The 25,036-nt window shown below is 48.7% G+C and overlaps 1 protein-coding gene across 6 annotated transcripts in view; it reads left to right on the forward strand.

Annotated features, from left to right (window-relative positions):
- Positions 1 to 25,036, forward strand: part of FRMD5 (FERM domain containing 5) — a gene marked incomplete at its 3' end in the record, with an annotated part of 291,342 nt that overhangs the window by 258,104 nt on the left and 8,202 nt on the right. For 5 of the 6 annotated variants that reach the window (XM_084641253.1, XM_084641249.1, XM_084641252.1 and 2 more), the window contains exons 8-13: positions 1,993 to 2,081; positions 6,936 to 6,999; positions 9,319 to 9,410; positions 16,788 to 16,862; positions 17,790 to 17,858; positions 22,545 to 22,651. In XM_084641253.1, the coding sequence (XP_084497379.1) occupies positions 1,993 to 2,081; positions 6,936 to 6,999; positions 9,319 to 9,410; positions 16,788 to 16,862; positions 17,790 to 17,858; positions 22,545 to 22,651 (496 nt within the window). The remainder of the gene's footprint in view (positions 1 to 1,992; positions 2,082 to 6,935; positions 7,000 to 9,318; positions 9,411 to 16,787; positions 16,863 to 17,789; positions 17,859 to 22,544; positions 22,652 to 25,036) is intronic. The other variant, XM_084641250.1, reaches the window with a different exon arrangement.

The raw sequence follows: 25,036 nt of genomic DNA on the forward strand, positions 1-25,036 counted from the left end.
CTAAACAACAAAAACTGGGACCTACCTCTGCCTGCCTACATCTGTCAGCATTCATAATCACTAATGCTAAGGTTTTGTCACAGATATTTTTAGTAACAGTCACGGACAGGTCACAGGCAAGAATGAAAAATTCACAGAAGCCCATTCCCTGCCCCTGACTTTTACTAAAAATATCTGTGACAAAATGGGGGGCTTGGGCAGCTGCGGCGGGGCTGGGAGCTTCAGGGTCCCCCTCCGCTGGCAGTTCCAAGCAGAGGGGGTTCCCCCTGCCTCCGGCAGCTTCCAGGAGTGGCGGGAGCAGCAGGGATCTCACCTGTGGCACCTGAGAGCTGCGGGGGTCCCCCCTGCCCCCTGCAGCGGCCAGGAGAAGCGGGAGCTATGGGGGTGCCCCTGCTGCCCGTGGTGGCTGGCAGCGGTGGGGATCCTCCCTGCCGCCTGCTGTGGCCAGGAACTGTGGGGTTCCCCACATCTCCCAGCCGGCGCTGGCTGGAGTCACTGAGGTGTTTGGAAGTCACGGAATCCATGACTAAATTGCAGCCTTAATGATCATGAATGACAGACGATGTGGTGGTTCATACTGTGATCATTGTCAGATGAGGAAACATATAGGGAACATTTTGAATGCTGATAATTCAGTCCGTCTGTTGTATGCAGAAGCACCTCACTGGGTTAGATTCTGCCTTCCATTAAGGCCACGTCGTATTTCTCTGAACCAAGAAATGTGGTCACATACTAGAAAAGAAGGGAACTAGAGCCATGTGTTCAGAACGTTCCAGAACACCAGCTTCAAAACTCTGTCTGATTTTTACCAAACTTCCCAGCAAGCCTGTACCTTGAGATGACGTGCGGCATACAAAATTACAGTCAGATGAGGGTCTTTTTAAAGAAATTAGGGCCAATGTTCCCTTTGACTTTTTATGCCCATGTGCGGAATGAATTTTGTTATGTGCACCAATATGGAGGTGATGAGTGGCGGGGGTGGGGCTGAAGGGTTCAGAGTGTGGGAGGGGGCTCGGCTGGGGCAGAGGGTTGGAGTGCAGGGGGCTGTGGGCTTTGGGGTGGGGCCAGGGATGGGGGAGGTTGTGGTGTGGGAGGGGGCTCCGGGCTAGAGCAGAGGGTTGGGGTGCGGGGGGGTGTGTGTGAGGGCTCTGGCTGGAGGTGCGGGCTCTGAGGTGGGGCCGTGGATGAGAGATTTGGGGTGCAGGCTGCCCCGGGGTTGTGGTGGGGAGAGAGGACTCCCCCCAGCCCTCTCTCGCCGCAGCAGCCCGGGGCTAGGGGAGAGGTGCCTTTCCGTGCCGCAGCAGCTCCGGTGGGGCTGAGGGAGAGGCATTTCTCCCCGCTGCGAGCCTGCGCGGCCCTTAATAGCCTGCTGCGCCAGGGAACTTAGGCTAGGGCGTGGGTTGAAAATCCAGTTTATAAAAGAAAGAAACCTCCAGTCTTACCTACACAGCGCCCACTGCTGCGCGTAATATTTTAAAAAATTGACGCATGTTTTTTTCCATAAGTGCCAAGACAATTAATGTTCCCTTCACTAGAGCCTAAACATTATGATTAAATTAAACTGCTGACTCGCACTGTCCATGACACTAGTCACTGCTTTTAAAAATGTCTTGATTCTGGCCAGCTGGACCTTTTGTACGTGCTGCTCAGATCTGTGCAACTAACAATTTAAGGTTTTCAGGTTTAAGAAGGAGACTCGGTGATACGTGGGAGCTTTCTTCCTTGGTTAGCGCTAGACAGTAAATCAGTAGTCCCACAGGTCCGAGAGTTGTATTGTATATTCTGCTGGGCGAGTCGTGTTTTTTGTGCTCCTGCAGATTCCCGTCTATAGGCAGGATGTCACGGTCTAGATAAGGCTGCCAGGAACTGTTCTGTTGGCGTAATTTAAGAGGGAAGATTCATTACCCCACCGTATTCAGGACTGAGTGTTGCTATTGACGTGTAAACTTTGCTGGCGCTGCAGCGTTTTGATGAGATCTTCTTGTGTTCCAGGATGTGTCAGGAAATGCGGCATTTTTGGCCTTCACTCCCTTTGGTTTTGTTGTTCTGCAGGGAAACAAGAGAATTCACTTCATCAAATGGTGAGTTCCCCCAATTTCAGCCCATTCTAGTGTTTGTTTGTTTAAGATGCTTTTATCAAGCGCTGGTAACTCACTATATTATTTCTCTTGATTGCAACAATAAGAAATGTATCCAAAGGACGAGGATAAAGCATAGCACTAGCTGTGTTTCCGTCAATATAGCCGTGGCATGTGATAAATAGTAGGCGTGCTACTTGAGCGGTAGGGTTAGATTTTGAAAAGAGCTCTGCATTGACCTAACTTACCTCCCGTTGGCATTAGTGGGAAAACTCCTACTGACGAAAATGGAAGCAGAGTTAAGCTAATACCAAATGCATTTGAAAATCCCATTCACAGCGTCTTCTGTGAAGAAGTTAAAATTCACTGGGGAGTATAAAAGCTACTAGTCCAACAAACGGCACTGACAAGTGGAATTGCTTTGGGTGTCCGTAAGCCTCTGACTGCCAGAAGCTGGGACTGGACAGCAGGGGATGGATCACTCAATGATTCCCTGTTCTTTTCATTCCCTCTGGGGCACCTGGCGCTGGCCACTGTCGGCAGACAGGACACTGGGCTGGATGGACCTTGGGTCTGACCCAGTCTGGCCATTCTGATGTTCTTACATTGTTATTGCCAAGAATAGTGGTTGGAATTCCCTGTTGGGAAAAAGAGGAGAGAGGCTAGTTCGGGATGGTTGGAGGAGCAAAACAAGATCATCAGTGCTGTGTGAGGATAGTCCTGTGCCCATAAGGATGTTACCCCCGGGTTAACTGTTGCTAGCAATTTCATTTGTTAAAAATGTATTTAGAAATATTTATATTAATTGAGCCAGATTCCAATCTCAATAATACTTATGTCAATTAGAATAACTCCTTTTAAATCTGGAGTCACTCCAGCTTTACCACAGTGTCACTGAGAGCTGACGTCTCCAAGACCCCCTTATGTGAAGGGTTAGTCGGCAGGTGTGGACAGGTCATGAGCGTTAGTTGCATGTTCACTCCAAGCACAGTAACAAGCCACAGGTCTTTGAGTGTGTCGATAACTAGGAAGAGAACAAAAAGACCTCTCCTCCTTTCTCACCGATGAAGGTTTGAGGGGTGGCTTGTCCTGCAGTAGTCATGGAGATTGGGCTGTCTCTTGAGTGAGGGAGGTCATATTTTGGGCCTAGACTGCTTGTCAGAGACCCTTAAGCTTGTCTCACTGCCACCTTCCTGCTTTCTCTCTCAACCCCTTGATGTTTCTTCCCATGAAATGTCTGTCTCATACACCACTGTACTTTCTGCTTTGATGGCCTGATAGGCACTGTCCCATTTTTTACATATTCTCTGGGTCATCTCCAATCACAGGCACAAACTTGTGTGTCTTGACCCTGGCATCTCATCAGTTGGCCTATTCTGCCCATTTGATATGTGAGATGCGCAGCTTTGTAACAGCCTGTGGAAGGTGTTTATATCAGGGGACAATTTACAGCCAGTTCCATATACAGGTACCTACTTTCCACCTCATCCACAGTGTAAATGAATCCATGTTTCTGCACCCTCAATATGTGCAGTGGGCTAAATTCCCCTCAGGGCAGAGGTCCTGCCCTTTGTATCACTGGCAGCAGCCTCCTCTAGGACCTTAGAGGAAATTCTGCATTTCTCTTTGCAGCCTGGGTAGCAGAACTGATGCATTTCCACTGTGCATTTGGCCGGCTGAGCAGGGTTTTAGAATGCAGCTGAGAGGGAGCAGAGTCCCCTGTAATGGGCCAGAGGATTTGCTGGTGTGCCAGGGCCTCTGGTGCATTCCCAAACCAAGTGAGAATCTAGTGTTGGGGAAGAGGAGTTCTTCCTGCTTGCCCCGGCATAGACCCCTTAGTGGCCAGAAGAGCGACTCCTGCTGGGGAGAAGGTTTGTCCTTTGCTGGGCAATTGAACTGGGGCTGAAGAGGCAGATTTCTGAAGGCATGGAGTAACTTAAGGATGGAGATAGGTACCTCCTGGGATTTTCCTGGATGGGGTGAATTTCACACCATACACATGAAAGAAAGAGAAACACATTTGGGATGCTGCCAAACAGAATCTCACCAGGAACAAAGATCATCTCCTCACATCCATAAACCCCAGTGCACGTTAGCCCGATTGCACTAGTATTTTGTGCATGATTCCTGACTGCTCATGCGATGAACTAACTGCAAGGTGTTCCAGTGGTGACCAGACAGCTCTGCAGCATGATGGTGAGTTGGCCATGTTCACGCAGCACTTTGCACATGGGACGTGCTTGATATCGTTCTTACTGCCCTCTTATTTCGTGTATTTATAAAATCAGAGTATATTTCTTAATAATAATGTCATGCTGTTTTACTGAGGCTCAGTACGGCCTCTTCAGTGATTACAAATTCACATGATTTAAAAGGAACAATAAATCTAATAGGGAGCCTATTGCAACATGTTTCCTTTAAATGGAGGAGGCTAAATTCTGCTGTAAATTACGGTTGTGCACTGGATAGTGTGCATTTCCTCGACGCTTTCAGAATCTCCCTTCCCCATTCTCTGTCTTGTGCAAAGATCATAGTAACTGTTTGTCAGCTGCATCAATCAACTGGTGGCAGAGTAGGAGGCTTGGTTGATCTATTTATGAACATGGCATGGGTCTGTGGTTATGGGATTATTCGAAGGTGCCTGGATGGTTAATAATAATTATGTGATGGGGTCTGACTGTGTGGGACTCATGCTTAGCATGTGTTCAGCTTGGGATCTGGGCACATCTTTTTCTGGCAGGTTTTGCTTCCCCCTTTCACCTGCCTCCTCCTCTCCCCAAAAGGAGAGTTTGTGTAACTTGCTTTTTTCATCCCCCTGCAAGGGGAAATATACAAGTGTTTCCCCTGCCCAGAGTAACTGCATATTTTAGTGTATGGTACACAGCAGCTCGCCTATACATGGGAATCGAAGTGAAACAAATTTGCCAATTAACTGTTAGTTGTAAATTCCTTTTAGATTGTCTCTCCCTTTAGGGTGAGGAGTTTATTCTGTTCCACTTTGGCCCCACAGCTGAAACCATGTTTGAAGAACCGATTCAAAGCATTGTTTTAAACAGGTTTGAGCTAATTAGGCTTAGAGATGGTTTGGCCACTGTGCATGAACGGGGCCAAACTGTGACTAGACAGAGGCTAAATTGTTGTGCCCCAACTTTATTTAAACCCGCATTGGCTCCATGTACCCTGGCCAGGAATTAGCTTGAACTGGTTTAACATTGTGTGGGTTAAACTGGTTAATCTTACTGGAGAGAGCTGGGGCACTTCAGGGCACCCTGACCGTGACTGTTCGTTAACGAAAACAGGCTCAGTCTTTTTAGCCTTTCCTTTATGAGAACTTTTCTTAAAATGTGGGATCATCATATTTGGTTAAAATCTTTCTGCAGAGCTGCCCAGTGTTGGTGATGGCAGTGAGCTTACACTGTGGCTGGTCTCAAAAATGGGGCTTCTTGCCAGCTTAACCCTTTAGATACTCTAGAGATCTATAGGGCTTATCCTGCATTTCTTGCACATCGAGCATTTCCATTGATTTCAATGGGCATTGTGGATGCAGGATTGGGTTCATGTAGTGTGCACCTGTGGGTTTTTAAAGATGCCAGCAGTTGATGACTCCCACAAATTGCATGCATATTTTCTGTATTTGCAAAGCCCTACGTAGCATGTGTAGACAGACGACTGCATACACAAATCCTGGTAATGAGGTTTGTGAATGCCTGGTTAGACATGCAGCTACCCGGGTTGTGCACAGAAGCAGATTTGCTGGTGCAAAGGGTACATTTTGCCTGGTTGGCCTGTTGCATGAACCACTGGAAGTGTGTCACAAACACAGAATATTCATGCTCTTAAGCATTAATTGGTAAGCAGTCTGGAAAATGCCATAAACAGAAATGAAAATGCAATGTAAATGCAAACACCACGTATCTCACAGGTACACACAGTATCTGTTAAACGGAGGAAGTCTCTTGGCAGATGGATATTTCTGCTGCAGAAAAAGAGAAAGTCCTCTTAATTGCTGCCACTAGGTTAACTCTGGGCGTTCTGAACTCTGCCCTCTCCAGGGCAATGGTGTTTTCCTTTGAAAGGGTGACTAAAACCAAACGCAGTGTTCTAGCTAAGATCTAACCCATGCAATGTACAGTTACAGTATCACTTCTCTTGCTTTGTATTCTATCCCACTGTTGATGCATCCCAGTATCCTGTTTGCCTTTTTTACTGCAGCCACACACTGGGCTGATGGCTTCAAGGATTTTTCTACAATAACCCCTAAACCCCTTTCCCGGTCAGTACGCTGCATGACTGTTCCATGTAATATGTACTCTCTATATTTGGTTTGTTGCCCCAGACTTATTATTTTTTACATTTGTCTACATTAAACTGCATTGTCCATGTATTGGCCCAGTCACCTGAAAGACCCCCCCAGACCCTCTGAATCTGGTTGCATTGTTCCTCATTCTTCGCTGTATCTCAAATTTTGGCCTCATCAGCTCAGTGTGGTATCTTACATTTGATATTTTCATCCAGATAATGCACATATATAAGCAAAGTTCTCAGACGACTCCTGGACGTTCCCCTGCGAGTCACATTCCATCCCGAGACGTTCCCCTTTCCAGCCACTGTCTTTGAGCCAGGAGTCCTCTTGTCACTATGTTACACTTCGGACGAACTGAAAAATATGGCTTTGAGGCTGTTCCAACTACTGTTCTGAAAATAGTCTATTGATTAACTTCGCGTTTCATACAAACAATTTGGCTTAATTTGTGCATATTACCGGATCCAATTCCACTGTGTGTGGGTTCTGCATTAATGACAGTGATATGGGTGATGAGCAACATGTCTGTTACATATGTGGTTTTGTAATTTTAGGAACGAGGTAGCCAAAATGAAATTCGAAGGAAAGACATTCTGTTTATATGTAAGTCAGAAAGAGGTGAGTGGATTTTCTCATCATGTCAGGGCTCACTAGGTACAGTCTTTACTTCTGCCTCAAATATTAAACATTTGCTATTGTGCCTGGTAGAGAAAATAAACACAGCTCCAGAAGTCTGTTACCGACCTACGACGCTGCATTTAATCCTAGAATCAGAGAAGCGTAGGACTGGAAGGGACCTCAGTAGGTCATCTAGTCCAGTCCCCTGCACTCCACGCAGGACTAAGTAATAACTACTTTATTCCTGCTTTTGCAGCCTTCTCCTGTAATCACACAGTTAAGGTCTGATCTCTGTTGGCTCCAAGGAAAGCAGGATCCAGCCCTTACTTACAAAATAGAAATGAAGGTTATGACACGTATTTAAAAAATATACACAGATCTGGCAGTGGCAAACGAAATGGCCTTTCAGACCGACGGCAGCCCTCTGACACTCAGGTGTAGGCATTCCGGGTCCCAAACCAGTGCAGTCCAGTGGTCGGGCATCTGTGTGTAGCCCTCCTGCCCGTCAGAGTCGGCAGCAACAAGGGCCGGGTTCAGTATCGAGGGGATCCAGTCCAATAACACCGTGCAAAACCGGCTCGAGCCCCCACCCAGTGACAAATATATACCACCACCACCACCCCTGGGCGCCTCCAAGAGGCAATACTTCCCCTCTCGCAAGCACATAGTCTGAGTGTAGCAAAAGCCTTTTAATAACAGAGAGAAACAATGTGGCATTATGTTGGGGAGACACCACCTACAGGATTCCTAACACAAACCATGAGCAAAAACCCACCCCAAGCAAATTGGGCTGTGTCCTTTCCCTTGGGTTCTTGAGTCCAGCAAACCAAAAGTCACCCAAAGTCCCAAAAGTACAACAACCCAACAGTCTCTGCCCATGGTCAGTGCAGCCCCAGAGTTTGAACGTTTATCTGCAGAGTTTTACCTCCCAGGCTGGGTGGAAATGGGGGGGGGTTAAGGGGCACCTTACATGGTCCAAAGCTGACTGCTCCGCCTCTCCATGGGCCTCCACTCTGCTCTGCCAGCTGTCCCACAAACTGCTTCTCTCCACCAGCTGTCCGGTGAGCTGCTCCAGCCATCTGGCAATATATCTTCAGCCCCCGCCCCCACTACTTAACACAGCACTCAGTGATTTCAGCTCTTAGTAATTTTAGCTCTTTAGTGATTTCAGCTTGTAGTAAGGGAGCCTCAGTGCTGGAGCACCCTTAGCCCAAAGTGAATTCAGCTCAGCAGCCTGTGACTAGACTCCTAATGGAATCAAAACTAGCTCTGATATTCCACAGTGGAGAGAGGAGAAGGTGCAATTGGCATTTAGGGCCCTCACCAGAGGCCCATGCCACCAAGTATTTCGCTTCTCGGCTCTATGAGCTAAGATCAAGTGTAAGTAGTCTCTTGGCCTATCCAAGTATCTTGATGTTTTTGGTCTTTTGGCCTTGAGATGAAAATCTTGTCTGTATCTCTTGGACCTTGAAGTGAAAAAATTATCTAAGTTATACCTGTCCCCAGCCTCTCTCAATTCACTAGGTTTTGGAACCCATGTCCCTTGTCTAGTGAGTGCTACTTAGTTGATGGTGAGTCGCTCCGTGATAAAACAGTTCCACTGTCCTTGATTCACATAATCAGGGTAAAAACACTTTATTCTTCCTGCCCCAATAATAGAGAAACTGGGGATCCCACAGCAGCCAAAGTGACCATTTGGGCTGCTGTGGGCTCATGCTAGGCGGGGTGGGTGTGCCTATGCAAACAAAATCAGCCCCTGAAGTTCTTTTCCGCAACTTGCCACAATTCGCCACCAGATGTCAGGGTAGAGCTCATCCTGACTCTGCTTACATATACAAGGGTCAGAACATTCAGGTATCCCTTGGAGGGCATCCAGTTCAATATCTATATTATCTGCTCAGGGCAGGGCTTCACACTGCATTTTGGGGAAGTTATTTCTGAGGGCTACATGTTAGCCCTGCCCATCCCAGTCGGACCTGATTATCTAAATGAGTGTGCACACTTCGATTTTGAAATGGGTTAAGTACGGTACAGCACATGAGAGAGAGTTAGCTAATCCCTGTGAATTTTTAAAATATATATTTTTGGATACACAGGAATATGGATGAACCAAGCATCAGTTAATTGGGTCTTTACTAGTGGAAATCAGATATATTTCCAGTAGGATCAGTCAGTCAGATACATGTTTCCATGTATTGTGGTGAGTCTTGAAGGTTTGCTGTGTAATATATGAGTTGCTTTAGTTTCAGCTGCCCTGCAGATTGTAAATATGCCGCCTGCTAACCACACTCAGTTGTTTCCATGTGGAATTTTTTGTAGGAAAAGAAAATTGCTCTTACTTATTTTGCTCCAACACCAGAAGCGTGCAAGCATCTCTGGAAATGTGGGATAGAAAACCAAGCTTTTTACAAGTAAGTACAAAGATTATTAGGAGTTTTTAATTTTTTGTACTGTATGTTTTTTGTGGGCTTGTAGCAACAGGCCTTGTATGAACATGTGATTATAGCATCAAGGCAGCACAGAATCCGATCCAGATCCAAACCAACTCCTTCCATGCCTCCACCCAGGTCACTCACCTCCCTCTGCTAAGGCCTGGAGGAAAGGAGCCCTGCTCTGCTAGATCTTAGCAGATTTCAGAGGGGTTTCCATAGCTGTGTCTTTTTTTTCATGTGGGTGAGTGGTTAGCCTGACACACAACCCCATAGGTCCATGGCTCCTTATTCAATACATTTGGAACAGCCCATACTGTGTATGGGGTTCCCTCATCCGCCACCTGAGGGACACGCTGGTAGCTTAGGATGCCTCAGGCAAAATGTATTCTTGGACAAGCTTTAGACCTGGTGGAAGACAGAAAAGAGGCGGACAACAGATGACGTATACAAATACCATGTTGCTGTCACGGAAATAGACTGTAATGGAGCAAGGAACGTGGCCCTCGACAGACGGACGTGGACAACCTGGGTTGCCTCATGTGTCACAGGGCATGAGAGCATCTAATTAAAAAATAATAATGATTAGCAGGTCTGCCATCTGCCGTGGGTGCCTACGCACCAGACTGGGAGCGTCCCTGCCCCCTTCCTGGTTCTGGAATGCAGCCAAGTGCTTAGCATTTAAAACTTCCACGGCTAATTGCTTAGTCGTAAAAGTTTAAGCAGGAAATTAAAACTTTAATTGTTTGGAGATTAAAACTTTAACACTAAACAGCTGATAGAGACCAAGTCTGGCCTGGCTCCCCCCCCCCAGGGGATGATGGGGGGGGGGCCATCATCACGACAAAGGATGCCTGGGTCAAATCTGAGCAGCGCCGTGACCCCCTGGAGTGGGGAGCTGAGCCCAGCCTGCCCTGCAGGACCCGAGCTACAGGAGCCGCCAGCGGAGAGTAGGTACTGCAACCCCCCAGCCCATGTCCTCCCACCCCTCTGGGGGCAGGACCCAACTTCCCAGGGGACCCTCTGACACATTCTGGCAACCCAGTTTGGGGTCACGACCCATGCGTTGCTAGAGCCTGCCTCTGAGGGCTCAGCTACAGCAAATACAGCGCTAAACCTCACCAGTGCAGAGAGATCAGGCACGTCCTGGCTTATAACGATGGGCCAGATCCACAGCGTGCCAGAGGTGTGCCCCGCACACCTGGAGACAGGGGCTGGGGCTTCGGTGACTCCAAGCCACTGACCATGGGGGTGCTGGTGGGTGGACCGGCCCCTGGCAAAAAGTGAAACCGCTTCCCTTTTCCCACTCCACTAGTTGGGATCTCCAGAGCCCAGCACACCCTGGGTCCCCACCCCTACCCTGAGCTATCCAAGACATCTCCAGTAGTTGAAGAGTCCTCATTTCCTGCCCGACGGTCGCTTTAAGCCCAGCACCATGAAGGGTCTTGGAAGGACAGAGAATCGGGCCCATGGCATCTCTCCTTTTTGTATTGAGTTTATGTATCAGAAAGTTTGAGGCATCTAATGCAAATGCAGCTCAGAGGGAAGAACTGAAAGAAACATGTTCCTGACCGTGATCGGACACTTCAAGCCCTTCTCCCTTCTGAATAGGGAAGGAAGGATGGTCTAGGGATCAGAGCACTAGGCTGGGACTTCAGAAACCCGGGGTCAGTTCCCAATTCTGCCAGACTTCCTGTCTGACCGTGGGCAAGTCACTTAATCTTTCTGTGCCTCAGTTCCCATCTGTACTATAGGGAGCGGCAGGGTCTTGTGAGGATAAAATCCATTAAAGATTGTGAGGCGCTCAGCTGTTATGGTGATGAGCCATATCAGACCCCCGCCAAATAGAACAGCCTTTAATGTACAGACCTAGTCTCGGGTGGGGGTTTAATGCTCATTCTCAGTAAAAACTGCAGTCTCGGGTCCCTCGCTGTGAAATTATATCGGCCCAGCTCTGCCCTTGAATGCATGCAAGCAGCTTCCACTGATGGAACAAGCCTCAGGCAAAGGGGCAGCCTGAGGCCGGTGCACCACTTAATTCCCGCCCAATGACCCATGGTGGAGTTTGTAAAGTGAACTCCTCAGAGCAGACTGCAAAGCACTGGGATAGTTCATCTCACATTGCTCTTTTGTACATGGTTATCTCAGGACTCAAGAGTTTGTCATTAGTTTTGTCTCAAAGAGAGTTTCTGAAATTGCATTGGAGAGGACTGGACAGCTGCTGGAAGAACCAGGGATCGTACTGCGTCAGCTTTCTTGGGTGAAATCAAAAATTTTCAGTATACAACCTTTCAGCAATCCTTGAAGAATTACAGTCCTGTGATATAAATGTACGGTGCTTTGTCACCAAATTCAGAACACCCCAGACAGACATTCCTTGTTTCCAAAAGGGAGAGGGAGGGGCTGAAAAGTGGGGAAGCCTTTAGGGTAGAAATTGTTGCACCTTTACAAAGCCGGAACTCTCTGGGATGCTTGTTTGGGAAAACACGTCAGTTTTCTGTTCCTTTCTTCTTTTGATTAATTAGTTTGATCTTGAAAGAATCAGGGTATGAAAGAAGTCACTGATCTGTAAATCAATAAGACATCAGATAGAACATTTTGGTTTCACCACACTGCTTTCTGTTTTACTTAAAAATAGACTGTTTTGTACTTTGTAATGAGTTTTATTGTAATCAGTGAGATGTAAGATAAAGTGTTCTGTATTCTCTTTGGGAATACTGCAATCAGCAGGTTTCGTTTCTCGTTATGTGAACATGAAATGAAATTGCTCTATTGCATTACAACTTTTTGTTACGACTAATAATGTTGGTGGGTTACGCACCCGTTAAAATGGATCGTGGTTTCATTCATGCTGCAGTGTGTGTGTACTGCTCAATGGGGGTCATGCTGGATTCTCCCGGGATGACTGAGGAGCAGGTGGTGTCATCCGTCAGGGCGTCTGATGTATTTCTGACCAAAGTCTCATCCAGAAAGGTGCCAGGCTGCCTCCAGGTAGTGCGTGATCTGTGTACTCAGCATCCTCCCAGTCAGAGGTTCTGGTAGGTATCTTAATACACTGGATAGTTTCAGCCCACACAGAAACCAAACACAGAATCTTGTTAATTGTCTCCTGGGGTGCAGTGTTCTTGGCTTGGCCTGATGGTGAAGTGCGATGCCTGTGTTCATTGTGTCTGGACGTATCTGTGACTGCCCAGCGTGGCAGAATGCCACCAGTGGACAGCCAGGGGCAACTCATATTCCTACATCACAACCGAATAAAGACCCTCCACGTCTCCCTCCTCTGAGCGCTCATTGCGCTGGAGATGCTGTCTGAGCCCAGGTTCTCTTTCAAAGGGCTGCACCATGGTTAAAGAGCAGCTCATTGTAACAGGCCTTTAGGGTGCTTGGGTAAAGTTCAGGAAACGTGTCTGTCCCAGTTCTTGGCAGGTCGCCGAGGGAGGTACAGTATTAATGATTGGAGGGTTGTGAATAGATATAATTAGAACTCAAGCTCTTAGCAGTCCTTTCCATTCCAGCCTACTGTCCTGTGTAAGCCACTTATCTTATCTCATTGTGTTATATATCTCAGAGGGCCGACTCTTTGAATTCTGTCTCATTACCATTCTCAGTCAGTGTCAGACTCCTATCTGCTGCTGCTGCTAAAAGTTACATCTGGTAAGATCTGTGAGATCAATTTGAGAGCGGGAGAATGAAAGGAACGTGGCAGCCAGAAGGCCCTGGCTCTTTGCCTCCACCCTCTCCCTCATTAGCTGCTGTTGCACGAGGATAAACCACAAATAACTGGAGCTGTTTCTGGAGTCCATCACATAGTGCTAGCTATGGGATGTGCAGATTCCCTGCAGAGCGACAGCTCCTTGCCCCATCTCTAGTTACCATTTTCTTTTAAGAGGATTGGAGTAAGAGGCAGTATCCTCATCCACCTTAGATGAGGGGCCTGATCCTGCCCATGCTTTCTGCCAACCATGCTGCTTACTGGCACAAGCAGTCCCGTTCATGTACATTGATTGTAGGAGTACCTCTGGGGGTTAATGGGACTATTCAGAGCAGATAAGTGCATCAGTGTGCTCAGTGTTTGCAGGATGGGGGTTAGACGCTGGTGCTGACATTCTTAAACGCCACGTTCAATGGTGCAGCTGGCGTGAGAGCAACTGTTCTTGTAAGATTTCTGCCATCTTGGGCTGGCCACATGCTGTCTCCAGCCTGAATCAGATGCCTCCCACCTTTGGATCAGCATCAGAACCAAACCTGTTGGGATGGGATGGAACCTGGGAATTCAAATTCCTGACATTTGGTGAGGAGGGAGGGTTGGATTTAAGTTTCCAGGTCAGGGCTGTTCCTGAACGTAACTGGAGCTGGTTCAAAAATGGATTTCAAACGTTCTGTGAAAATTGTTTGGAATTAAAGGATGAAAAAATTTATATCCATGAATTTGTTTCACCCAGTTCTGGTTCTTTTGTCAAAACTCAATGTTTGTTCAGTTGTGGAAAACAGAACATTTTCCATTTGTGATGGACAAAGCCTGAAAAATGTAACCACCTGCTTCTGGCAGTAAAAAGGTGGAAGAACCCACCTCCTTCAACAGAAAAAAGTTTTGACTACAAAGGTTCAATCAGCTCCAGATCTAAGTAGAATAAAAACAGCTGTTTGTTCCCCCAGGGAAGGGGTAGTGGAAGGAGGAGGGGCAGGCCTGCCCTGGTATGCTGTGTGTCAGGGAGCCCAAAAGGGCTGCGTTCCCTTCCTTGCGCGCTGTAGAAGAGGTGAGGCCAGCGGCTTGGGGAAAGGCATTTGTTGCCCTGCGACCGCACCACTGTCTCTGTACTGTGCTGCGATTCCAGTAAGCTCCATCAGGAGAACATTTTGAAAACACTTAAGTGATGTTGCCTGAAAGCGTGTGCACCAGCTTTGGGCTAAAGCAGTGGACCCTCCCGTAGAGATCACGGCGACCGCGAAACTTCATGTATAGCAGGGCTGTCCTGGGAGCGGATTTGGGCCCAGTCCTGGGAGGAGCCAAGCAGCTGCAAATGCTCTCTGAGGCGGTGGGAGCTGCAGGGTCTCGGCATTTGCTCAGCAACTCCCGGGGTCCGCCCATTCTTCTGCGCAGTTCCTTGCCTGTGATGGTTTGGGGTTAATCGAGGTCACAGATAAAGTCCACAGTTAAATCATTTCAAGTCAGAGTCATTGTATGTGGATGTCCCACAAGCCACCCTACCCTGACAAGCGCTGGTACAAGATAAGCTAGCAGCATGTTCCAGAGCTCACTAGACATTTACATGCAGAAGCCATAGAAACATCACTAACCAAATAAACTCCCCCAGAGGACAGGCTGGCTAGTGCTGACAGTTTCTTCGTCCAGCTCCTCAGGCTCCGGCTGCGCAATGAAAGGGTTATTTGCTGTACAGGCCATTTTGTAGACTAGCTGTTTTCTCCGTGGACGGCACTTTCTGTGTGTTCATATATGATCTAGGAGGAGGGCGTTGATTTCTCCTCCATTCATATTGCCTGTTTTCAGGAAATGTCCTGAAATCAGGATTCTTGTATTGAATTTGCAGTTTTTCACTCAAGAGCAGTTCTGCTTGCGGGCAAAAACCTGCAAAAGGTCGCCACTCCTCCCCCGCCCCCAAAATAGGCAATCCTCTTCATGGAACAGAAAAGCAAAGCCCGGCAGTTGTGCGGCTTTCCCACGCCATGTGTGGGCTGCCTCTCGTGCCACGGGCAGTAGAACGAAGAGCCGGTATGTTGACCATTGTGAATCCCCTCTGCTGAGAGGAGCAAACCCTGCCAGCTCCTCTGACTGACCCAGATGTGGCAGGACCATGCGGTTCTGCTGAATGGGTTGGAAGGTTGGTGCAGATCCATGCGTGGCTCCGTGAGCGAGGCCTGGGGGTGCACCCAGCACTGCATGAATGCCTCTGCCGTTGTCGCCGTGGGACGGGAACATGGGACCAGAGAGTGTGCAGCTGCCCGAGGCTGGAGCAGTGTGCACGGCCTGAGGGAGGGACCCCCCTGTCCCTGGAGATCCCATCGCAGTAACTTGGGCTGGGTCCTGGGGAGCAGACTGCACCCAAAGTACGTTTGCTCAGGGCGGGGGAGGGGACTAGAGGGCCGGATTCTCCCCTGTGCCTGAGCAGAGCTGAGAGGCGAGGGCTGCAGGGAGCGGGCCCTGGGGTCTGTTAGAGCAGCTGGGGACCTGCTCCAGTTTGTGCCCCTGGAGGATAGGGGAGCTCCACTCCACCCCTCCCTTCCTGGGGACGGTCCCACACACCCTCGCTCCCCTGTGGCAGGTGTGGGAGGAGGTGGTTACACAGCTCCCCCGTGGGAGGGGGCTTCTCCCGCGGCCAGCTCAGACCAGAACACAGCCCCTGTGCAGTGCCATAGCGACCCGGAGCCGGCAGCCCGTCTGCTCCTGGGCTCCAGGGAGCAAGCTGGCAGCATGTCTGATCTGCCCTTTTCCGACGGGCGTGGCTGTAATGCGCTTGAGCAAGCAGAACTCGCTGTCCCGAGGGCAGGTTCGACCCCACGGCGAACAGCTTTCACAGTCCACTTGTCCCTGCGTCGCCCTTACGCCCCTCCGAAGTTGCCTTCAGCGTGCGCTCTTCTAGTGAACGTCTGCGGCGGGGACTGCAGCGCTGTGGCGTGAGGACAGTCCGGTCACACCGTGCCCGCGTGACTGTCGGCCGTACAGCACGGTGGGGCTGCAGGGACCCCAAGGGCTATCTGTGCCCACCCTGCCAGAGGGGCAGTGTCCCTGGGACTTGGGTTACATGCTTACCATTCAGGGCTGGGTTAATGATGTGGGCTGGCTGCTTTCCCTCCAGCTCAGGGCTGAGCCCTGTTTCGCAGATGGCCTAATGGTTTGCCGTCAGTTCCATGCTCCAGCCCCCAGGGATGCGGGGAGGGAGCTGGCTCTGAGCAAGGAGAGCCGACTGGCACGTTTTGGGCTGCGTTTGCAAGTAACACGGTGTGTTACTGTCTGTTGAAGTGGCTGGTCCTGAGCAGGCCTGATTCCCTGGGGGCTGTGGGTGCTCAGAACCGCTCCCTGTTTGATGGCAGTTGGTAATGCCCTCACTGAGTGCCTGTGTAGATGTTTTCGAGTTCTTCAGGATCCCGCTCCCTGCTGCCACCTGGGGTTGGAAGCGGAGAATGTGTGGTAGGGGCCGCGGAAGGGAAGGCGCTGTCTGTCGTGGGCTCCGTTTGAGGGTGCACTGGTCGATCCTTTAATAGAATCAGCTGCACCCCAAAGGCCAGGGCTGCCGCTCTTGGTAAAACATGGCCAGCGAGCTGTGTCGCATCCATAGGCATTGGCCTGCCGCAGCCCGACCTGTTTGTGGAGGGTTCTCCATGTTCTTGGTCTTGTTTCAGGTTGGAGAAGTCAAGCCAGGTCCGCACAGTATCCAGCAGCAACTTATTCTTTAAAGGAAGCCGGTTCCGATACAGGTAAATAATGACAGTAAGTAGCAGTTACTGGATATATTTTCAGACACTCCTGGGTGGTGGATGTAGCAGCTTCCTGACTGCATTAAATACAAGACTTTTCTGAAAGTTTTACTGAAAAGAGACTCCTTTGTCGCAGGAGATTTTTGTATCAAAGCATTTCCAGGTAGCCAAGTAACCTAGCTGTCCTTTTATATTTCCTTGGGCTTTGTTTTATTTTGCTACGTGTTGTTCCTAATTTTATCCCTTACACCTCTCTCACCGCAACAGACCAAAAAAAAAAAAAAAATTGAGAGAGTGAGAGAGAAAAAATTGCAGCTGATGTTTAAAAATACAGCAACGCGTTGAAACATTCCAGTTCCTCAAAGGCGATGTTCCTTCCTGCATCCGAAGTTTAGAAGTTTAGATGCTGAATTTTAGCAGGCTGTAAGGAACGATCAAAGTGTGGGACACAGCCAAGTGTTAGAGGTGTGTAAAGAGGCTCCAAACAGTGTGGAGACATTGGGCCAAATTCTGATCTCACGCACACATGCGTCAGTCTGGAGTGTCCGCTGTTGTTTGATGGTCAGAATCCTACTCATCAGAGGAGAATGAAATTCCACTCAAGGGGGATGTGGCATTCCAGGAGGTGGGACGGACTGATTGAACAGGATGTGACCGAAAGGGTTGCTGCCCTTCTGGAACCCCAAACCTGTTCATTTTTAGCAAACGTCTTGTCTTTTCTTCTCCATTTGGAGACTGTTTGCCCACAGCGCTCGGTTCCTGTGTGTGAGACTGGAGTAGGGATGGAGTTCTGTTGAAGGATGTACTGTTATGGGGCGGGGGGGGGGGCAAAGGGGTGACTGTTTATCAGAGCAGTAGAAAAATCTCAGCAATAGCCAGAATGCTTTTTCAGTTCTTGCCCTGTTTCTGTTCTTGAACCACTTGCAGTGGCCGAGTTGCAAAAGAAGTGATGGAATCTAGTGCCAAGATCAAGAGGGAGCCCCCAGAAATTCACAGGTAAGTACCATCAGCATCTTCATAGCACAGTCCTGGACACGAGGTGCATTGATCTATGACGTCTCACCTTGATTTCAGTCCCGCCTGAAGTGTGGGGAATATCCTGTAGACAGCCAGAGTGTAGCAAGTGCTCTTTCAAGCTGCTTCCTGCACGAGTAGGGTGCATATCACTGCGATACCATTCCTGAGCCGAGGTTGGTAGTAAAAGGGCATTGTTAGCTGGTAAGGACGCTGGTTCACTTCTGTTTTGTCTAACGGTAACGCTGAGCACTTCTTGCAGTCTGGTACTCGAGCAGCAGTAGAAGTGGGGCTGGATTCTTTGACTAAGTGAGGTGTTTCAGATCCCAGAGGCTTGTTTAAATACATTGCTAATGAGCTTTGCTGGTGTGTCTAGACAGTGGGTGAAATCCTGGCCCCAATGAAGTCAGTGTAAGTTTTGCCATGAAGGACATAAGAACAGCCATACTGGGTGAGACCAAAGGTCCCCCTAGCCCAGTATCCTGTCTTCCAACAGTGGCCAGTACCAAAGCTTCAGGGGCACTGTACAAAACAGGGCAACCAGCTTCTGACAACCAGAGGTTTAGGGTCACCCCAAACATGGGGTTACATCCCTGACCATCTTGGCTGATAGCCATTGATGGACCTGTTCTTCATGAAATTACCTCGTTCTTTTCTGAACCCAGCTATACTTTGGGGCATCACAGCATCCCATGGCAGTGAGTTCCACAGGTTAATTGTCCATTATGTGGAGAAAGTATTCTCTCCTGTTTATATTAAACCTGCTGCCTATTAATTTCACCAGATGGTGCCTAGTTTTTGTATTTTGGGAAAGGGGCAAATAACACTTTTCTATGCATTTTTCCCACCCCACTCATGAGTGTATAGACCTCTCTCGTAGCCCCCTTAGTCGTCCTTTTACTAAGCTGACTGGCCACAATCTTTTTAGTTCTCCCCATATGGAAGCTGCTGCGTACCCCGTACCCCTACTCATCTTTGTTGCCCTTCTCTGCACTTTCTCCAGTTCCACTATGTCCCTTTGGAAACGGGCAGCCAGAATGGGACACAGTATTCAAAGTGGGTTTATATGATGGTTATGATCATTTCTGTCTTATTTTCTACGCCTTTCCTAATAGTTCCTAACATTGTTAGTCTTTTTCACCACTGCTGTGCATTGAACAGAAGTTTTCAGAGAACTACCCAGGATGACTACCAAGATCTCTCGTTTGAGTGGTAAAAGCTCATTTAGACCCTATCATTATATATGTGTAGTTGGGAATATTTTTTCCAATGTACATTAGCATGCATTTATCAATGTTGAATTTCACCTGCCATTTTATTCCCCAGTCATCCAGTTTTGTGAGATCCCTTTGCAACTCATTGCTGTCAGCTTCGGTCTTGACTATCCTGAGTAATTTTGTAGCATCTGCAAATTTTGCCGCCTCGCCGTTTACCCCTTTTCCATATTGTTTATGAACATGTTGAACAGCACTGTCCCGTACAGACCCTTCCGTGAACCCACTGTTTCCATCTCTCCACTGTGAGAACTGACCATTTATTCCTCCCCTTTGTTTCCTGTCTTTTAACCAGTTACTGATCCAGGAGAGAACCTTCCCTCTTACCCCATGACAGCTTAGTTTCCTTAAAAGCCTTTCGTAGGGACTCTGTCAAAACTTTCTGAAAATCCAAGTACATTATATTGACTGGATCACCCTTGTCCACATGCCTGTTGACCCCCTCAAAGAATTTTAATGGATTGGTGAGGCATGATTTCCCTTTACACAAGCGGTATTGACTCTTCCCCAACAAATCATACTCATCTATGTGTCTGATAGTTCTGTTCTTTGCTGTAGTTTCAACCGGTTTGCCTGGTTTCAACCAGCCTGTAATTTTCGGGATCACCTGTGGAGCCTTTTTTAAAAATTGGTGTCACATTAGCTATCCTCCACTCATCTGGTACAAAGCCTTGTTTCAGTGATAGGTTACATACCACAGGTTAGTTGTTCTGCAATTTCACATTTGATTTCCTTCAGAACTCTTGGATGATACCATCTCGGCTTGGGGACTTATTAAGAACATAAGAACAGCCAGACTGCGTCAGACCAAAGATCCATTTAGCCCAGTATCCCTGTCTTCCAAGGGAATGAACAGAACAGGGAATCATCCAGTGATCCATCCCCTGTCGCCCATTCCCAGCTTCTTGCAAACAGGCTAGGGACACCATCCCTGCCCATCCTGCCTAATAGCCATTGATGGACCTATCCTCCATTAATTTATCTAGGTTTTTTTTTTAAACTCTGTTATAGTCTTGGCTTTCACAACATCCTCTGGCAAAGAGTTTCACAGGTTGACTGTGCGCTGTGTGAAAAAATACTTCCTTCGGTTTGTTTTTAAACCTGCTGCCTGTTAACTTCATTTGGTGACCCCTAGTTCTTGTGTTATGAGAAGGAGTAAATAACACTTCCTTGTTTACTTTCTCCACACCAGTCATAATTTTATAGACCTCTGTCATATGCCCCCTGAATCGTCTCTTTTCCAAGCTGAAATGTCCCAGTCTTATTCATCTCTCCTCATATGGAAGTCTTTCCACACACCTAATCATGTTTGTTGCCTGTCTCTGTACCTTCTCCAATTCCAATATATCTGTTCTCTTGGCATTGATTTCAGCGGTGCCAGGATGTCATCCAGTATGTCCAATGAGGATCCTTGCTCATCTTTAATCTGCTATTTCTCGTGCACTTGCTTGTGTTGCTTTTTCTGTCGGAGGTTCCCTGAGTGGCGGATATGGGCTCAGCTTCATATTTGCACAGACATTTGCTCGTGACGGTACGCCGCAGATTGCAATGTCCCAACGCAGATTGCAATGTGCCCTTTGCTGACCCACTTCAGTCCCCACCTTCTTCCAAAAGCTTGGTTTGAAGCCTCATTCAGTGACGCTCTTTGTCTAGTCTCACTCTGTGCAGATATGTTCTCGTGGTAGTTATATTGCTATTCAGCATGTTCCAGCTACAACGTGTAAGAATGTCGTTCTGTAAGTGAAGCTCTCGCATTTTTGCTATGTGTGAAAATCCGTTTTGAAAAAAACCCACAATCCAGCTGCTGCAGGATCCTAGGATTGACTTCCCTGCTTTTGGTGTTTTTGCCAAAGAGGGCCTGGACTTTTCCGGTTGTCTCTCCTTACTGCTGCCAGCTGCCCTCTTAACCTTTTTCTGGTTGCCATTGTCTGTACTCTCTTTTGTGGGATGTTCAGAGGCACAGTGAGACTTCCAGGATCATTTGTATTGTCTCCAGTCCCCATGCCAGGGAGGAGATCCTTCCATGAGATGCTCTCTTGTTCACTGTGCAATATAATTAGGACCCTACCAAATTCACAGCCGTGAAAAACGCATCACGGAAATCTAGTCTCCCCCGTGAAATCTGGTCTCTTGTGTACTTTTACCGTCTGAAGGCAAGGCCTCGTCAGCAGCAGCACAGAAGTATGGGTGGTAATACCGTGACCCCCTACAATAACCTTGTGATCCTCCCATAACCCTCTTTTGAGTCAGGACCCCTACTGTTACAACACTGTGAAATTTCAGATTTAAATAGCTGAAATCATTACATTTACAATTTTAAAAATCCCATGATTGTGAAATTGACCAAAATGGACCGTGAATTTGGTAGGGCCCTACCTATAATATATCTGCAAGCTGCTTCTCCGCTGCATTACACAAGTGTTATCAGAGTCACTCAGTTGTCAGGCCCTGTGTGTAGTGTGTGCACCAAGCAAAAGGTGTCCCCAGCATCTGCCTTTGCTGCTCCTAAAAGACCAAAAACCTGACAACCGTACTCAGCTTTAGTTTAGTCTAAAACCACCCTGAGAGCTTAGCTGAGGAAGGGCTGCAGATTTTAGCTCCAAGCCACCATGTCACAAGAACTCATTGATTTAATGTCCATGTGTCCATCCAGCTGTTGCTAAAAGTATCTGCTGATATTTTCGTTGGTTATTCTTTTCCGACCAGACATCACTGAACTCAGATGGGGCCCCAGCACTGCCTGCCAAGGAGCGGTGGTTACATCTGGGGGAGAATTGCTTTGCCTGGAGCTCTGCAGAGCGCTGCTCTGTTCCCAGACGCTCAGGGTGGAGCTTTTGCTCCCAGGCATTCACGTGCTTTTGACAGGGCTGAACAAGCAGCAGTTCCAAGACTTCTGCTGACCCCAGGCCTGCTCCTCCGGAGCCTGGATTCCTCTGTGCCCTGGAGAGCAGAACAGCGGGCACTTGGTTTGCTGTGCCTGCGACGTGAGCCGCAAAGACGTAGTTTTGCACATCTCTGGAAGAGACTCGTGGTCTTCTCAGTTTTGTAAGGAGGTTGTTTTCTGTCTGGTGTGAAGGGGTGGGGGGGCTCCAGTGCTTGTGGAGGGGGGGGTGAATAATTACTTGTTTGAAACACCACTCTCAGCTCCCGGCATCCAGAGCCTGCAGAGCTCAGGAAAGAAGCCAAAAGCGAAACCGTGCCTGCCCACATCCTGCATCTGGGCTCTCCACGCCTGGTCGGGCAGCCCCGTGCCCGGCTCCTGAGCAGCCTGCCAAGGGGAGCGCAGCCGTGTGCATTTTCATTAAGTTGCACCTGCCTGGCTCTTCTGCCTCTCGCTTGGTTTCCTTTTACTAGTCCCTAGGTGTCAGCGCTCATCTCTTTTCTGTTTCTATAGAGCAGGATTGGTTCCTAGCCGCAGCTGTCCTTCCATCACTCATGGGCCAAGACTCAGCAGTGTCCCCAGGACTCGACGGAGAGCTGTTCACATATCAATCATGGAAGGTGAGCTCGGGGCATGGATAACTCTGGCTGTGTTTTACGTGCATTCGCGGTGTTCCATTCCCATTCTCCTCCCTCTCAGAGTGCAGTTAATGATGCTTCAGCTGGATCCATGCTCCTTGTCCCCTCCTGAATGGAATAATTGCCAGTCAGAGCAGAGAATCCCTGGCTGAGAGCAGAGATATTCAGCTGCACACTCATTTGTGGCTCACTTCCATTAAGAAATCACCTATGAGTCCAGTGGATGTTTCTGCCTTACCAGCTAGCAACGTATGTGCTGATTTCTTCTCCCCTTTTCCTCTGCTCCAGTCACCAGTAAAGGGGAGATGTCAATCAGCACCACAAGGCTGTAGCTGCTCATCCACTCAGAAGGGCCTGCTCAGGAAGGATCAAAGGATCTAGTCAAATACAGCAATGGGCAGTTCATCTCCATTACAGAAACAAGAATAGATCTTAGCAGCTTCTTGGCATTAGTCAAAAGAAGGGGACTCCCATGCCAGTGAAATGTGTGGGTGGGTGTGGTTAGAGAGAGCTATATGGACCCCAGGTGCCAAAGGTGGGTACAGGTTATTTGGAGTAGTTGACTCTCGGGTAATGGGCGTTTATCTGTGTAATGATGTATATTATATACACAAACGGAGAGCTATGCACATATATAGTTCTATAGGTACGACATACATACATGTATAGACATAGAATCACAGAATCACAGGGGTGGAAGGGACCTCAGGAGGTCATTTAGTCCAACCCCCTGCTCAAAGCAGGACCCATCCCCTGATCCCTAAATGGCCCCCTCAAGGATTGAACTCACCACCCTGGGTTTAGCAGGCCAATGCTCAAACCACTGAGCTATCCCTCCCCCCTAAATGAGGGCTGAGAATGTGAGCCTGGGTCAGAGAATTTCGTTATTTTAGTCCATTTCCTGATATCTAATCCATCCTGTGAATCATAGAATATCAGGATTGGAAGGGACCTCAGGAGGTCATCTAGTCCAACCCCCTGCTCAAAGCAGGACCAAGCCCCAATTTATGCCACAAATCCCTAAATGGCCCCCTCAAGGATTGAACTCACAACCCTGGGTTTAGCAGGCCAATGCTCAAACCACTGAGCTATCCCTCCCCCCCAAAGTCTCCGCCCCCACTCAGCCCCCTCCCTGCCCCTATTCTGGCTTCTTCCCCAAATACCCACCCCCTCATAGAATCATAGAATATCAGGGTTGGAAGGGTCCTTAGAAGATTATCTAGTCCAACTCCCTGCTCAAAGCAGGACCAAACCCCAATTTTTGCCCCAGATCCCTAAATGGCCCCCTCAAGGATTGAACTCACAACCCTGGGTTTAGCAGGTCAATGCTCAAACCACTGAGCTATCCCTCATCCCTTTACACCCAATATCTGTAAGAAGAATATGCCCCCTCATTTGGGGTAATGTAGTCATACTAACCAGCTCCCCTTTTAGATTCAGGGGTTCACAGCCTTCTTTAGGAGCTGTGTGTTTCCAGGCCTGGCCTGTACCCTCCCGCAGCCCCAGCCCTTCCTCCTTGGTTGTGTCCCAGCTGAGTTCTTCCTTTCAGGCACAGCAGCTCTCCCTTGACTTTTGAGTCACCCACCCAGCCAGCTCATCAGTCCCTTGACTCTCTGCAGGTGGGTCTGATAACCCCAATTCCCCGGCGGCGCTGGCTGGGAGAGAGGGTGCCCTTCATGGAACAATGGTTTGGGATGACCCCAGACCTTCCCTCTCCCAGACACTAACTGCTCCCATATTTTCCCTCCCTGGGTCTGCCTGTTGTTTTTCCAGCCTTCAGCTGCTTTCCCTGGACACATGGACCAGGGTAACTGTCCCCCCAAACTACCTCCCTTGCCTGTAAAGGGCCAGACTCCCCCTCCACTTACCCTGCTGCTAATGACTGGCTGCAGCTACTGCACTCACTTCCGGCAAACCTGGCAGCTCTTAGCCACTCAGCCATCGCTGCCCCACCCCCAGCGGAGCGGCAGACCTGTTCTAGTTGCCTGCTTTGTGTAGCAGAATCCAGGGTGTGAAAGGAGGAAAGCAGAAGGGTGGTCTTGTAGCTTACGCACATCCCACTTCTCTGCTACGTGTACCGACTGGCGAGAGTAAGTCACTGCTGCACCAAGGAGTGGGGGACGATCCAAGTGCGCAATAGGGTACGGAGATGCTGCATTACCTGCCCCTGGCTCCTCTCAGCCTTGCGGAGCTGAGCTGCAGCTCTGACGAGGAAAGACATGGCAACGTGCTCGTAGGGAATCTGCCCTCTGCACAGCCCCCGGCAGCTTCCAGGGATTTGGCTTCCCTCGGCGCCTGGTACTGGAGAAAAACCCAATGTCCCTGGCTGGATTGTGCCAGAGGTGCCCGGCTACAGTGCGTGCTTTG

This window comes from Lepidochelys olivacea (genome assembly GCF_965140295.1).
Source record: "Lepidochelys olivacea isolate rLepOli2 genome assembly, chromosome: 10".
Lineage (NCBI taxonomy): Eukaryota > Metazoa > Chordata > Testudines > Cheloniidae > Lepidochelys > Lepidochelys olivacea.